The 15,005-nt window shown below is 33.5% G+C and overlaps 1 protein-coding gene across 1 annotated transcript in view; it reads left to right on the top strand.

Moving 5' to 3' along the window:
* Positions 1-15,005, top strand: part of LOC127738038 (transient receptor potential cation channel subfamily A member 1 homolog) — a 115,182-nt gene that overhangs the window by 68,711 nt on the left and 31,466 nt on the right. Inside the window, exons 24-25 of the mRNA XM_052249099.1 lie at positions 2,495-2,600; positions 6,598-6,668. Of these exons, the coding sequence (XP_052105059.1) occupies positions 2,495-2,600; positions 6,598-6,668 (177 nt within the window). The remainder of the gene's footprint in view (positions 1-2,494; positions 2,601-6,597; positions 6,669-15,005) is intronic.

Genomic DNA, 15,005 nt, shown 5'->3' with positions numbered 1-15,005 from the left:
CCTGAAGTGAAAATTTTGTTTTACCAAATGTCTGATATTCAGACAAACCTAAATAAACAATACAAGACCTACTAACTAGCTGGTATGATGGAAACCATTAATATACCCCACATAAGAGTTATTGTCCTTTAATGATATTTTTGAAAAAAATAATGTTTTTTTTTCAAAATTATCTTGATGACTTGAAAACTAACGAATAGAGAAAAGCTATTAAAAAAGCTAAATTGAAACAAGCAAATTGATATCTATCAATCATTTCATTGCTTTTTGATATATCTTGAATGCTTTTAAAAAGCTGTATGTACGACACTGTTGTGTTTTTGTTGTTATTGATAGTGAAAAAAGTAAAAAAAATAAATATATCAAGTTGCCATACTTTCACTGAGCGATTTATGCTCTTTTTGCCAAACATTTATCCGTTTTGTCTCGACTTATAGTTTCTTATTGTCCCTTCGATATTTTTTTTTTGTAGAAATTGGTACCCTTCGACGCTGTTTGCCCCATTCTTGTATTGGACCGTTTTATTGTGATACTACAATAGATAGACATTAACTGAACGTTGTAATAATGTTCATACATATATCAACATTGACGGATCTACATTCTATTGATACTTATATTTTGGCGTTGCACAATATCATATTTTTCTCAGACTGTTAGTGATGTCTTTGTAATACATCTATTTGATGTTGGGTGTGTATTGATTAAGTCTAAGACAAATTATTATTAAATTAGTTTTTATTGGCTTTGAACTAGCTAAGTGACAGTACTCTCAGATCTGTACTTTAGTGTCTTAAGTGTTTTTGTTAGTTGTTTGGTTTGTGTAGTATCGATCTGATGAGTTATGACTTTTTCAACTGATTTTTTATACTCTTAGTTTGTTCTTTGTTCGACAGATTTCTCGTTTGAATTGTTTTACATTTGTCATTTCGAGGCCTTTTATAGCTTGCTATGCGGTTTTGATTTCGCTTATTGTTGAAGGCCGTACGGTGAACTATAGTTGTTAACCTCTACGTCATTTCGTCTTTGGTGGAGAGTTGTCTAATTGGTAATGATATCACACCCTCTTATTTTATAATATATACCAATATGTCTTAAACTCATCATAGATACCAGCCTTAAAATTTTGTACCCCAGACGTGTGTTTCATCTACAAAAACAGTGACTCTCGAATTAAACAAGTTAAAAATTCCAAATGAAGTACGAAGTTGCAGTTCATTGAGGACCCAAAATTCAGAAATGTTTTGCTAAATACAAGCGTATGTGATGTATTCATATGACAGAAACTGTTAATTGGAGTAAAAGCTAAAATACACTCGTCATAGTTAATTGGCTTAAAATGTGCACGCCAGACGTGCGCTCTGTCTACAAACGACTCATCAATGACGCTAAAAAAAAGTTAAGACGGCCTATAGAGACCAAATGACATTAAAGTTAACAACAATATGTCGCCGTACACCATATTAAAGTCCTTAAACTGAAAATGTACAACAATTTAAACGAGAAAACTAACGGCCTGATTTAGGTACAAAGCAGTGAACAAAACCAAATATGATGTACAGCAACAGATGACAACCACTAAATTACTAGCTACTGACTTGGGACAGGCGCATACAGGATGAGGCGTGGTAAACAATTTTGCGGGCGCCAAACCCTACCCTTACCATGGACACTGATGTTATAGCATAACATATGCACAAACTATAAAAACAGTTGAAAAGGGCTTAACTCATCCGATCGATACAAAGCAGAAAAAAAGTAACAAAAACACAGACCGGACATGGCCAGGTATTTATGCATCCCCACAACAAAAAAGTATAGATCTGAGGGAACGTGTAATTACTGACAGCTAGTTTAAAGCCAATAACAAATAATAAAAAAATTGTATCTATTTCTACAATACCAATCAGTACACATCAAACATTCAATGGATTAAGTGTCATTTACAATCAGAGAAAAACATGACCATGTGCAATGCTAAAATATAGGTATCGACAGATTTTTGTACCATGAAAGTACATATGCCTATAATAATAATATTAAGTATTGTTTTAATTTACTGATAACATCACCAATTCATTTGTATCTAAGACTTAAATATCAATCAGTACACAACCCACATCCAATGGATTTTAGTATAAAGACGTCTTTAACAATCAAAGAAAAACATGACCTTGTGCAATGCCAAAATACAGGTATCGACAGATTGTGAAGACTATATAATAGTAACTGATGTTGATTTGATATGCAAGAATAGAATGGTTTGAAAGTTTGTTTGTAAATATTTTAAGCTTGATTGTTACGTCAATTATTAATGTGGACTGGTATCGGAGAAAAAAATAATTTTTGGATTTGATTTGGAAAAGCACCATAAAAAAGTGATGATTGGAAAGTAAATTATCAAATGAAATAAAGTATGCGCCTTAGAAAGGCATGTTGCTGCCAGATGAGCGATTTAATATCTTTTAGTTTGATATTGTGATATGTTTTCCAGAAAAATAAACAGAGTGAATTTTATGAACCGAATAGTAGCTTCATCAAAGAGTAAATCAACTAAAAGTTTGACTCCAAAAGTAAAGCAACAAGTGGCACCGCCACAGGTAAGTCAAAATGAAATTTTTATTTTGCTTATAATCAGCAAAATAACAGCCAGGATCATTTGCAGCATACAATCATATTTACGTGTTTTATGTTTTATTGCGTTTTTACGTGCTTTAAATTATGTAATAAAGATTTGCTTTTCATTAAAAAAAATTATAGCAGAAGGTAAGAGCTGATTATTCTTCCTACTAGTATATTCAATGAAGATATTATTTTGCTCAATTAAACATTTTTTCAACACAATCTGTTCGGATGTCCTTTAGACAAATATTAATATATAATAATCTCTGATAAATCTTAATTATTACGTAGACATCTAGAAGTAAACTCGTCTTGTAAAATTTCACAAACCAGTTAACTATTCAAAAAAATGTTGTTGTTAGATAATTTAACCTTTTTAATGTGGACAATTTCGAGAAGGAAAAAAAAAACAATCGTGAGATCGTATATTTGCCTAACCGTTACTAGTAGTAGTTAAATGAAACGCATTGATCAATGAAGTTTTTGCAATAAGGTCATTAAAAGAAAAAGCATGGCTTCTTAAAAGTCTAATATAGCAATACGATGATGATTCAACAATTTATAGGGTTCATCAGAATCATTAGATACATCACTTCATAATATTGAATTACATGCTGAATGGTCTGTCTAGAAATTACTATAAAACTAAGGTGGTATGGTTTTGAAAAATATAGCGAAGATACAATATGTGTGAATTTGGATTCGATTTGGGTTCGAGCAAGTGTACACATATTGTCATCAAATATCATATAAAGTTGAGAACGGAAACGGGGAATGCGCCACTAAAGAGCAAAAAACAGCCCAAGGATATATCGTTCAAAAGAAATGAAAAATTTCAATTATCAATTATTTGATCTGTTGGACACCTATTTTCTGTTTGCTGATATATTGAACTTTTCATTATGTTGAATGAAAACACATTTTCGTCACACTCTTCTAAATCAGTTTCTTATCAGAAAAGTGGATATTTTATCAGCAGCTTCAGGGTAATAAGCCGTGACGTGTAAGTGCTTTTGAACGGTCAGACAACTTCTTTCTCTTACCCGATACTTTGAATTACGAGTGAAGAAATGCAAAGTACAACAACGCATACATTATTGTTGATAATTGAATAATAAAATATTTATCTGCTTAGTAATTGTCTTTGATTTTAAACAAAAATAATATCATAGAATTATTTTTTATAAATAACTGAATAGATTGATATGTAAACCAGTGCAGATTGAACTTAACTTTACTTAGATGAAATTAAGACACATTTGTGCTTGAGTAAAATAGACAAAAATTTTAAAAACGTATGATATTGTTAACAAAAACATAATTTTAAAAACAAACATTCCACATTGGCTCGTCAATATTGTAGAATTAAAGATTTATCGTTAGGATATTTTATTAATTGATGATTAATAATTCATAAGATTTAAGCCGTCCAGACGGCGTAATCTGTTCGAACATCTTGCTCAAACTATTAAAATTATTTAAACGTGTATTAAGTAAGAAATACATTTTAAATATATACTACATGTATCTTTTGTTAGTTAAGTAATATTTATTTAAATGCATTCAATTTCAAAATAATGCCTAAAAAGACAAAAACAACTTAATTTATGTACTTGACTTGTCTTTATAGACGTTATTGTGAACTCATTACCTAATTGTATGACGTAGATGTATGCCAATACATATATTACAAAACCAATTATGGATTTGTGTCCCTAATATGAAAATAACGTTATGATATCTCGGGTGACTGAAGCGCTCTTCTATGTTTACCTTTACCAGGAACGCTTACATCTAAAAATTAAAAGCCAGAATGTATAAATAGGTCGACTATTTAGAAGGTATTTGACCTAAGGGACATAAGGTCCACTTTGTCTGAGAGAAAAGAAACCTTAGTTTCTTTTAAAATAATTTCTAAATGTATCAATGGGAAAGTTTAAAAAAGTATGTTACTAATCATGTAAGTAACGAAAGACTGACTGCTGGATTACGATACGCTCGGGTGCAAATAGTCCACCATCAGGGGTATAGAACCAGGGGTAGTAAATGAAAGTCACATTTTATTAATTTCGTTCTTTTCCGGATTTACCTTCATCTGCAGCGCTCAAACCTAATCATTTGAAAACCAGGGATTTATAAATACGTAGACACGACATGAGGAATTTGAAAATCGTGAAAAAAACTTTGATGATTTAAAACTATTTATAATTTTTAACGGAACTCGTATTCGTTTAAAACTTAGCATTCATATAAATTTTATTAATATCCATATTTAATTAAGAGTAGCAGATAAAATATAACACTTTGTACTAAGTTAGAATTTGTTTATCCAAAACTATTTTTCGAAGAGTTTAAGTATCACATACTTAAACTTTAGTATTATTTCAAATAGAATATATCGGATGTAATGTATTTCAAATAAAATGATATCAGATGAAATAGTCTAAGACATTTAACATATCTCTTTATAAATTTCTTGCATCCGAAACGCTTTTTTGAATTTATCTTCATCTGCAGTGTTCTAAATCTTAAGATTTGAAACCCAAGGGTATGTATGTACGAATGTATTTGCATACATATATTTCATCTTTTATTTACATACCTGCAGAGTACGACTTTATTATTATGCGTTATCCGTACTGTTTATCACATTTAAATCCGACTAATTCTAAAAACGAGTACATGTATTCGTTTGCTGAGACGTTTGCTCTCAAGCTAGTTTCATGGGGCTCGATCGTCTAGAAATGTTTTATTGTAAGTCGGAAGGCAAATATAAAAGAAAGGAAAATGAGCCTTCAAGATACTCTGACATATTGCCGACATCAAATTAATCGGGCTTGAATTGACCTTGTCTTGTAGAACATTTTAAAAGAGGGACGAAAGATACAAGAGGGACAGTCAAACTCATAGATCGAAAACAAACTGACAACGCCATGGCCAAAAATAAAAAGACAAACAGACAAATAATAGTACAGATGACACAATATAGAAAACTAAAGACTAAGCAACACGAACCCCACCAAAAATTGGGGGTGATCTCAGGTGCTCCGGAAGGGTAAGCAGATCCTGCTCCACATGTGGCACCCGTCGTGTTGCTTATGTTATTACAAATCCGGTAAATAGTATAATTCGGTAGGTCACATTAGTGAAAAGGGAAGGGTATTGTAGTTACGACATAAGGAACATATCCGATATCATCTGTGAAACGGTTATTCCATAACGGTCAACCAACTCGTGATGGCGTCCGTAAAATTTACGAAGGAATGATTTCAACTTCAACATTTGGAACTCTTGGTTTAATAGCTTCCTTGTCAGCAGCAATCCTCTATCAAGGAAATCATGATAGGAAATACAAACCCGGGAATATCGTATCAATTGGGAGATATATACTCCGTATGCAGGCGCTGCTGGAATGTTTCTACATAGAAATGGAAAGTTCACAATTGGGAAGCTGAAATCATCTCTTTTGTCGTAAAGTTTTGTTTTCAACCGACCCTCATTGTCAATTTCTAGATGTAAGTCAAGATATGAGGCAGACTTAACTGTATCTGTAGTATTCTTTATCTCTAGTTCGATAGGATAGATTCATTCAACATAGTCACCAAATTTTGTATTATTTAGTTAGAGAACATCATCTATATAGCAGAACGTAGAGTTAAAGAATATTGCTTCTTCCTAAGAAGTTCCTGTATGAAGTCAGCCTCATAATAATAAAGAAACAAGTCGGCAAGAAGAGGGGCACAATTGGTTCCCTTTGGAATTCCGACAGTCTGTTGAAAAACACGTCCTCCAAACGTAACTGTAACTAGTGCTCCAAATTTAAGATAGCATACACTTAGCCTCAATATATACGGTTAAACCAACTCATTTGAGAAAGTTTGAAGCAATTATTTAGCGTTAAAGATTTTTTTAAAAATGATGACATCATGAAGTGGTCAATATATTTGATTTAAAAGATTGTTTTTCTTTCTTCAGGTAACAGACCGGGCAAATTTGTACTTATTATTTGAAGCGGCGGCAATAGGTGATTTGGAAAGTATTAAAAAGTAAGTTTAAATGTAGGCAATGTATAACTGTATTGATATTATTAACCTCCACGTCTTTCTTCAGTACAGGATCCAAATGACTGATTCATCTCTCTCAAAGAACTAATTTATAGGGAATTTAGTACAACAGTCATGTCCGCCTGTTTTGTCAAACAAAAGTGTAAATGCTTTAAACAACTAGTTATACTTGTCCACTGTGATCAAGTGAAAAAGATCATTTCTTAAATTCGCCTCTTGAGAACCTTTGTCATTTTTTATGCCCCCGCCGTCGCGGAGGGTGCATTTAGTTTTACCCTTGTCCGTCTGTGCGTCCGTACGTACGTACGTACGTTCGTCACGAAACTGGTTTCCGTTCTCTAATTTTAGTATGCCTCAAATGATATGAAACTTATACACTTATACGCTTATTACAACAAAACGCAGATCAAGTTTAAATTTGGGTTGCGTCACATTTACTGTTCTTGCGTTATTTCTCTTTATACTGTTATTTGCAAGCGAGGGGATCATCTGTGTCCCATTGACACATTCCCCATTTATTTTCTTAAAATTTGACATAATGCTTTATTCTAAGCATGATGCTTGAAAACGCACAAATGCACGATAGTCAAATAAGTAACATGACCAACTTTTGATGTGTTTGGATATTAACTACAACACAGTAATGGATGGAAAAGGGAAAACTAATACACAAGCAAACTTAGATCCACAAATAAGTTAATTAGTTTTCGTAATTGTGTGGAGCGCTAGTTAGGGGCCTTTTGATAAAATGAAGTGACGGGGTTTGGAAGATCTATAAACAAATATTATGAATTTTAAGTTTATAATTAATGTCATCCTGGTTGTTAAAACATGTATTAGTTGACTTGATGTAACTTCAATGCACTCGACAAGCTATTCTGACTTTGTAGAAAGGGATTGCAAAAATGTTCTTAACTGATCAAAATACCAGGCTTCTAATTGAGAACACCTCACACGAGTTTCATCTTAATAGGAGATATCATGAATATCAAAATCGGGATTTTGTATGAATGATGCAAATCCTTAAACTGGTTAGTAACTAGTTCGAATTAGGAATAGTTAAAAAGACGGAAAATACATAAATACATAAGGAGAATCAAATCTCAAAAGTCTAAAGAGATCGAAAACATGATGACAAAAAAAAATTAAAAACTACAAAAAGACTAAAAGTCTACAAAACAGTATAAAGACTGAGCAACACGACCCCAACAGTAATGTTGATATTCGTAGGTGCTCCTGAAGGGTATGCATATCCTGCTTTACATGTGCACCAGTCGTGTTGATCATGGTAGGTACAAATTCGGTATTAAGCCTCATTAGGTGATCGCGGAAGGCAAAATGACTACGAAAATTTGAACATATTCGGGGTCATCTCTCACACATACATTCCCTGACGGTCAACCACCTAATGATGGCTTATTAAATATTTTCACTAGAAAGCTTTGGTTCAATAGCTTCCTTTTCACAGCGACTTCATCAAATGAAATCGTGATAGTAAACGACAGCTCTGGAATATCGCATCAACTGGAAAATTTATACTCAATATGCAGGCACTGTCTGAATAATGTGGTGTAACTGTTAGCTTGGGATCGCCATGCCTGTAGCCAGAACTTCGGTACTTGCATGGACATACGGATAATGCTTGATTAAAATTTTGCGGTTTTAAAAATTTTGGAAATATTTTTTTATTAAGAAATATATCTCCCTCGTGCAAAGCTTCTTTGTATGAATTTGGCTATAATTTAGGTCGTTTTTGTTTTGATCCGCTCTTCAACATTTCTATTATTAATATCGCGTCGGGTTTTTTTTTTGCGATTACTTAACAAAGTGTGCAGGGTAAATTTTCACAGTGTTTAATTTTCGCTGAATGGGAAAATACACACGAAGATATAACTGTATCGCATTGTTAAAGATGAAAGTAACACATAATTGATTGACTGACCGGTAATCAATTACAAATATATACGAGTAAACCAAACGAAAGTACGCAATTTAGAGAACTTTTAAGGAACGTAAATTATGCACATTGGGGCATGCTAAAAATTGAAGGTTTTGATCAATACAGATATACAAATATCCGTGTAAAAACGATTTATTTTTGTTGTATTTTTGCATTAAATTCCAATTGGTTGGGTTATGACACCCCTATCAATACAATAGCTCGCCAGTGATTAGCATCTGATAGCCGTGTTGTCAAAGGTGTGACACGTTTGTTTAGCCAATTTAATTATTATGAAAAGAAAGATTTTGAATAAGTATGCTCATTCTTTTGATCTGTTGAACAACACAAAAATCTCCATAATTAACATTATAATGTATAAAGATTTCAAATTTTGATAAATCTTGGAATATGCAAGGAAATTTATGCGAGGTCAATTTTTTGCGCTTCTTTAGCTACGGCGAATAAAGCGAAAATTAAACACACGCAAAAAAAAAAAACGATATACGGTATTCATATATGTTGACCTTTTTGTCGAAATGCGCATATGGTGCATTAAGAGCCTCTGAAATTGCAAAAATATTACTAAAGCCTTTCAAAAGATATTAATTACATTGATAAATGAAAAGTATTATATTATCTGGCCACTTTGGTGCTGAAAGGTCACCTGTGATGTCACAAACATTCTTATATCAACCGGGATGTATAAAGACACATCCACGTTCATTTTTTTCTATAAAGAGGTTATCTCCTAACTATCATACTGCCTGTCGATACATTTATTTTTGGCATTGCACAAGTTATTTAATTATATAGATCTTCTTTGACTGTCCATGACGTTAAAATACTAAATCCCTTGGATGTGTTTTAGTTGATTTTAGTCTCTGATGCATGATTTTTTATTATTAATTGTTTTTGGCTTTTAACTAGCTGTCAGTAACTGCAAGTACTCTCAAATCGTACTTTCTTGTTATTTTGACCTGTTGATACTATTTGTAATGCTTTGTTGTTATTTAATGTTTACTTATTCAGGGTTATATCTCGTTTATATACCGGCTTTGATAAGTGTTTGGTATGACTATAAATTTTCACTTTTTCGTACTATGAACAAAAATATATTTCTGTTCTCCATTTAAACTGTTTACCTTACAACAAAATTATTTTCATTTACCTGTGTATATTATTGTATTTGGCGGCTTTTTGTTCAAGGTTGTTGTTGGTTTTTTTTTTTTGAAATTGTTTAACATCTCACAGCGGTATACTACTGTTACCTTTATTTATTCACCCCCTTATGTTATTGATTTTGTATTTACCTTGTATCATAGATCAAATTTATTCGTTCAGTGTATGTTCACTTATGTTAGTATGTCTTTTGATTGAGTTAAGCACTTTCAATTGATATTTTATAGTGTGTATTTCTATGTTGTGATGTTACACTATTGTTTCAGATAAGGGTGAAGGTTGGTACCTATTAAAATGGTTAAACCCGCTGCATTTGTTTGCACCTGTCGTAAGTCAGGAATCTGATGTTGTCGTTTGTTGATGTGGTTCATAAATGTTTCTCGTTTCTCGTTTTTGAAAGTTTGCTATAGCTTGCTATAGCAATATACTTTCCTAAGGCATCGGCCTCAAACCGGAAGTTGGACAGACTATCTAACTATAGGATGTGTGTTCTACTCCTAGATAATGTAGCACTAGTGTTTGCATACTAATTCTAGGAAGATGCTTTTGAAATTTTGAGTTACTTCTATTTTGATTAGCTTACAGCTTGAATTAAAATGTACTGAATGTTCATCGATAATTCAAATAACTTCAACTTCATTTTGAAAATAGCTATCACAAACATTACTTCGAAGATCTGAGCTGCGCGGAAATCAAAATCAATACACATCTACACGAGACAGCAGTTTCTACGTTATGCTTTTATCGGTATTCCCCAGACATGCGTGAGATCCATATATGTGTACTTTCCGATGGGAGTACGATAATCCCGGTTTCAGGAGTTTCCTCCAGTCCTCCGGTTGCCCTGGAGAAAATAAATACGGTGTTTAAAATATTTCATGAATGAACATTTTTCGACGCTATTTTTACTACGATTTTTACAAATGTTTATTAAAGACGTAAAAGCCCGAGTGTATCGAAAGTAACCTGGTATCTCATCTCGGCCCATAACAGACTCGGACTATAACAAACTCTGCCTATTACAATATCGGCCTCACAAAATCGGACTGTAACAAAATTCGTATATACTATTTGTTTTTAAGTCTCCCAAACAAAGTTTAGAGACTTATTATACCCCACGCAACGGGTTGCGGAGGGTATAATGTTTTTGACCCGTCCGTCTGTCCGTCTGTCCGTCCGTCAGTCCGTCAGTCCGTCAGACGGTCAGTCCCGTTTCTTGTCATCGCAACTCCTCTCAAACCACACAACAGAATTTCACGAAACCTTTTTAGATAATAAGGACATACTATGTAGTTGTGCATATCGACAGGAAATTAGGATTCAATTTTTTTTCTAGGAGTTACGCCCCTTTGAACTTATTTACTTTAATGTACTACTGCAACAGTTTGTCATCGCAACTCCTCTGATACCACACAACAGAATTTCATGAAACCTGTAAAAGGTCGAGATCCCCACCTTGAAACCATATACATTCTTGCATGGGACAATAAAACAAATCAAATGAAATATAGGGGGAGTCCCTGGGGGGTCACCCCCACCCACGTCTGTTTGAAAACTTGTAAACGGTCGAGATCCCCACCCCTAAACCATATATATTCTTGTATGGGACAATAAAAAAAATGAAATGAAATAGAGGGGGAGTCCCTAGGGGTCACCCCACCCCATCCTGTTTGAAAACCTGTAAAAGGTCGAGATCCCCACCTTGAAACCATATACATTCTTGCATGGGACAATAAAACAAATCAAATGAAATATAGGGGGAGTCCCTGGGGGGTCACCCCCACCCACTTCTGTTTGAAAACTTGTAAACGGTCGAGATCCCCACCCCTAAACCATATATATTCTTGTATTGGACAATAAAACAAATGAAATGAAATAGAGGGGGAGTCCCTAGGGGTCACCCCACCCCATCCTGTTTGAAAACTTGTAAACGGTCGAGATCCCCACCTCTAAACCATCTACATTCTTGTATGGAACAATAAAACAAATCAAATTAAATATAGGGGAAGTTAACAGGGGTCACCCCACCCCCTTCTTTTTGAAATCTTGTAAACGGTCGAGATCCCCACCCCAAAACCATATATATTCTTGTACAGGACAATAAAACAAATCAAATGAAATAAAGAGTCCCATGAGAATCCCCCCCCCCCCCCCCCCCCCCTTGTTTAGCTCACCGTTCCGAAGGAACTGTGAGCTTTTGTCATCACTTTGCGTCCGTTGTCGTCCGTCGTCGTCGTCCGTCTGGTGTAAACTATTTCAAACATCATCTCTTCTAAAACTACGGAACCAATTCCAACCAAACTTTAGCTGAATGATCCTACGGGTATTTAGAATAAAGTTTTTGTTTTATTTTATGTTTCGTCAAAAAACATGGCGGCCATGTCTAAAAATAGAACATAGGGTAAAATGCAGTTTTTGGCTTATATCTCAAAAACCAAAGCAGTTAGAGCAAATCTGACATACGGTAAAAGTGTTCATTAGGTGAAGTTCTATCAGCCCTGAAATTTTCTGATGAATCCAATAATTCATTGTTGGGTTGCTGCCACTAAATTGGTAATTTAAAGGAAATTTTGCAGCTTTTGGTTATTATCTTGAATAGTATTAATGATAAAGATAAACTGTAAACAGCAAATTTGTTCAGCAAAATAAGATCTCCGAATACGTTTATATGACCAAAATTGTCATTGACCCCTTAAAGAGTTATTGGTGTTTAAGGACAATTTTACACATTTTGTTTATCATGTTTTCTAACTTTAAAAAATCTTCTCTTCTGAAACCACTGAACCAAATCCAACCAAACTTAAGCTGAATGAAATTTGGTTCAAGATGTGTATTGATATCAAATTTGATTCCCACACTTTTTAGCTCACCGTTCCGAAGGTCGAGATCCCCACCCCTAAACCATATATATTCCTGTCCATGATTTCAAGAAGATTTGAATGACATACAGGGTTAATCCCTAGGCGTCACTTATGCATATCACTTTACTAGACCAAACCAATTTGTACTAGACGTTGCCCAATGTCAGGCGACTTTGGGAATTACTAATTATGGGAGCTTTGTTTGGGAGACTTCGTAACAGCATCCTGTTACAATTATTTCTTGTATTAAGTAAAATATTTTAAAAATCGGAAAAAACCGTTAACCACACAATCTACTAATCGTAGTCCGAGTTTGTTCAATATATAACAATTCAAACAAGAAAACTAACTGCTAAATATACATTTTCCTAAAAACAAATATGAAGGACCTTAATCAATAAAAAATACTTAATCACAGGCCCTTTACATGGGATGGGCACAGAAAGAATTTAACAGAGCTTTCTGCATATTTGATTATTTTAAATCTACAGTTTAAGGTTGCAATAGAAATTATCAAAATTTTACATGACAAACATATGAAAAAAGTGATTTTTGATAATTGCTGATGAGACAATTTTTTAGGGAAAAACACCAAAGCTGTGATTAAATACATAATTGAAATAATACACATCTACAACCTATTTGAAATAATACACATCTACAACCAATTTGAAGTAATACACATCTACAACCTATTTGAAATAATACACATCTACAACCCATTTGAAATAATATACATCTACTGTTGCAAACTTTCCACAGGTGCTATCCAGCACTTTGATTTTTATAAATTAGACCGTTGGTTTTCCCGTTTGATAGTTTTACACTAGTCATTTTTGGGGCCCTTTATAGCTTGCTGTTCGGTGTGAGCCAAGGCTCCGTGATGAAGACCGTACTTTGATCTATAATGGTTTACTTTTACAAATTATGACTTGGATGTAGAGTTGTCTCATTGGCACTCATACCACATCTTCTTATATCTATTAAATTGATATACTTGAGCTCAAATGACCAGTTTACACATCGTTTTTTAACAAAATAGATATGGGCAACAGCCTTACCCTAAAAGATATTTTACACTTATTAACATATGTGCGAAATGTATCGTATAGCTAATTATATTTTTGATTCAGCCATGCTGGATCTATGCGATCACTCTGGATTTGGAGATGGTGCAAAATTCTAAGTTGAAGACAAGTCATGAAAATAATTATGTGTTGCTATGACTTGCAGAAACTTTCTACACCATTTTAATCATCAACTGCCAACTTTTAACATGTTATTTGTCCTTATATTAAGAAAAGGTTGGGCGAACAACTTATTTATTTTAGATATACACTTGCATACAGTTCCGTTGTAAATCTAAATTTATATATTTAATTTCTATATATTAATTTATGTGGAAAATGTGATTTATCAAATTAAAGCAGTTGATAAGAATAATGAAAGTGTTTTACCAGTATCTTATGTTCCTGTAAGCCATTGAATAAAATTTGGTTCAAGATGTGCATTGATATCAAAGTTGATTCCTACACTTTTGAGCTCACCGTTCCGAAGGAACAGTGAGCTTTTGTCATCACTTGGCGTCCGTCGTCGTCGTCCGTCCGGGGTAAACTATTTCAAACATCTTCTGCTCTGAAACTACTGAACCAATTCCAACCAAACTTAAGTTGAATGATCCTTAGGGTATCTAGAATAAAGTTTGTGTTTTATATTCTGTTTCGTCAAAAAACATGGCCGCCATGGCTAAAAATAGAACATAGGGGTAAAATGCAGTTTTTGGTTTATATCCCAAAAACCAAAGCATTTAGAGCAAATCTGACATGTGGTAAAAATGTTCATTAGGTCAAGTTCTATCAGCCCTAAAATTTTCAGATGAATCTAACAACCCATTGTTGGGTTGCTTCCACTAAATTGGTAATTATAAGGAAACTTTGCAGTTTTTGATTATTATCTTGAATATTATTATAGATAGAGATAAACTGTAAACAGAGAAAATGTTCAGCAAAGTAAGATCTACAAATAAGTTAATATGACAAAAATTGTCAATTGACCCCTTAAGGAGTTATTGCTCTTTAAGGACAATTTTACACAATTTGTTTATCATGTTTTCCATTTTTTAAAAATCTTCTTCTCTGAAACTACTGAACCAATTCCAACCAAACTTAAGCTGAATGATTCTTAGGTTATCTAGAATAAAGTTTGTGTTTTATTTTGTGTTTCCTCAGAAAACATGGCCGCCATGGCTAAAAATAGAACATAGGGTTAAATGCAGTTTTTGACTTATATCTCAAAAACTAAAGCATTTAGAGCAAATCAGACAAGAAGTTAAAGTAT

This window comes from Mytilus californianus, unplaced genomic scaffold, assembly GCF_021869535.1.
Source record: "Mytilus californianus isolate M0D057914Y unplaced genomic scaffold, xbMytCali1.0.p SCAF_4, whole genome shotgun sequence".
Taxonomy (NCBI): domain Eukaryota; kingdom Metazoa; phylum Mollusca; class Bivalvia; order Mytilida; family Mytilidae; genus Mytilus; species Mytilus californianus.
This window is presented reverse-complemented; position numbering and strand designations above follow the sequence as displayed.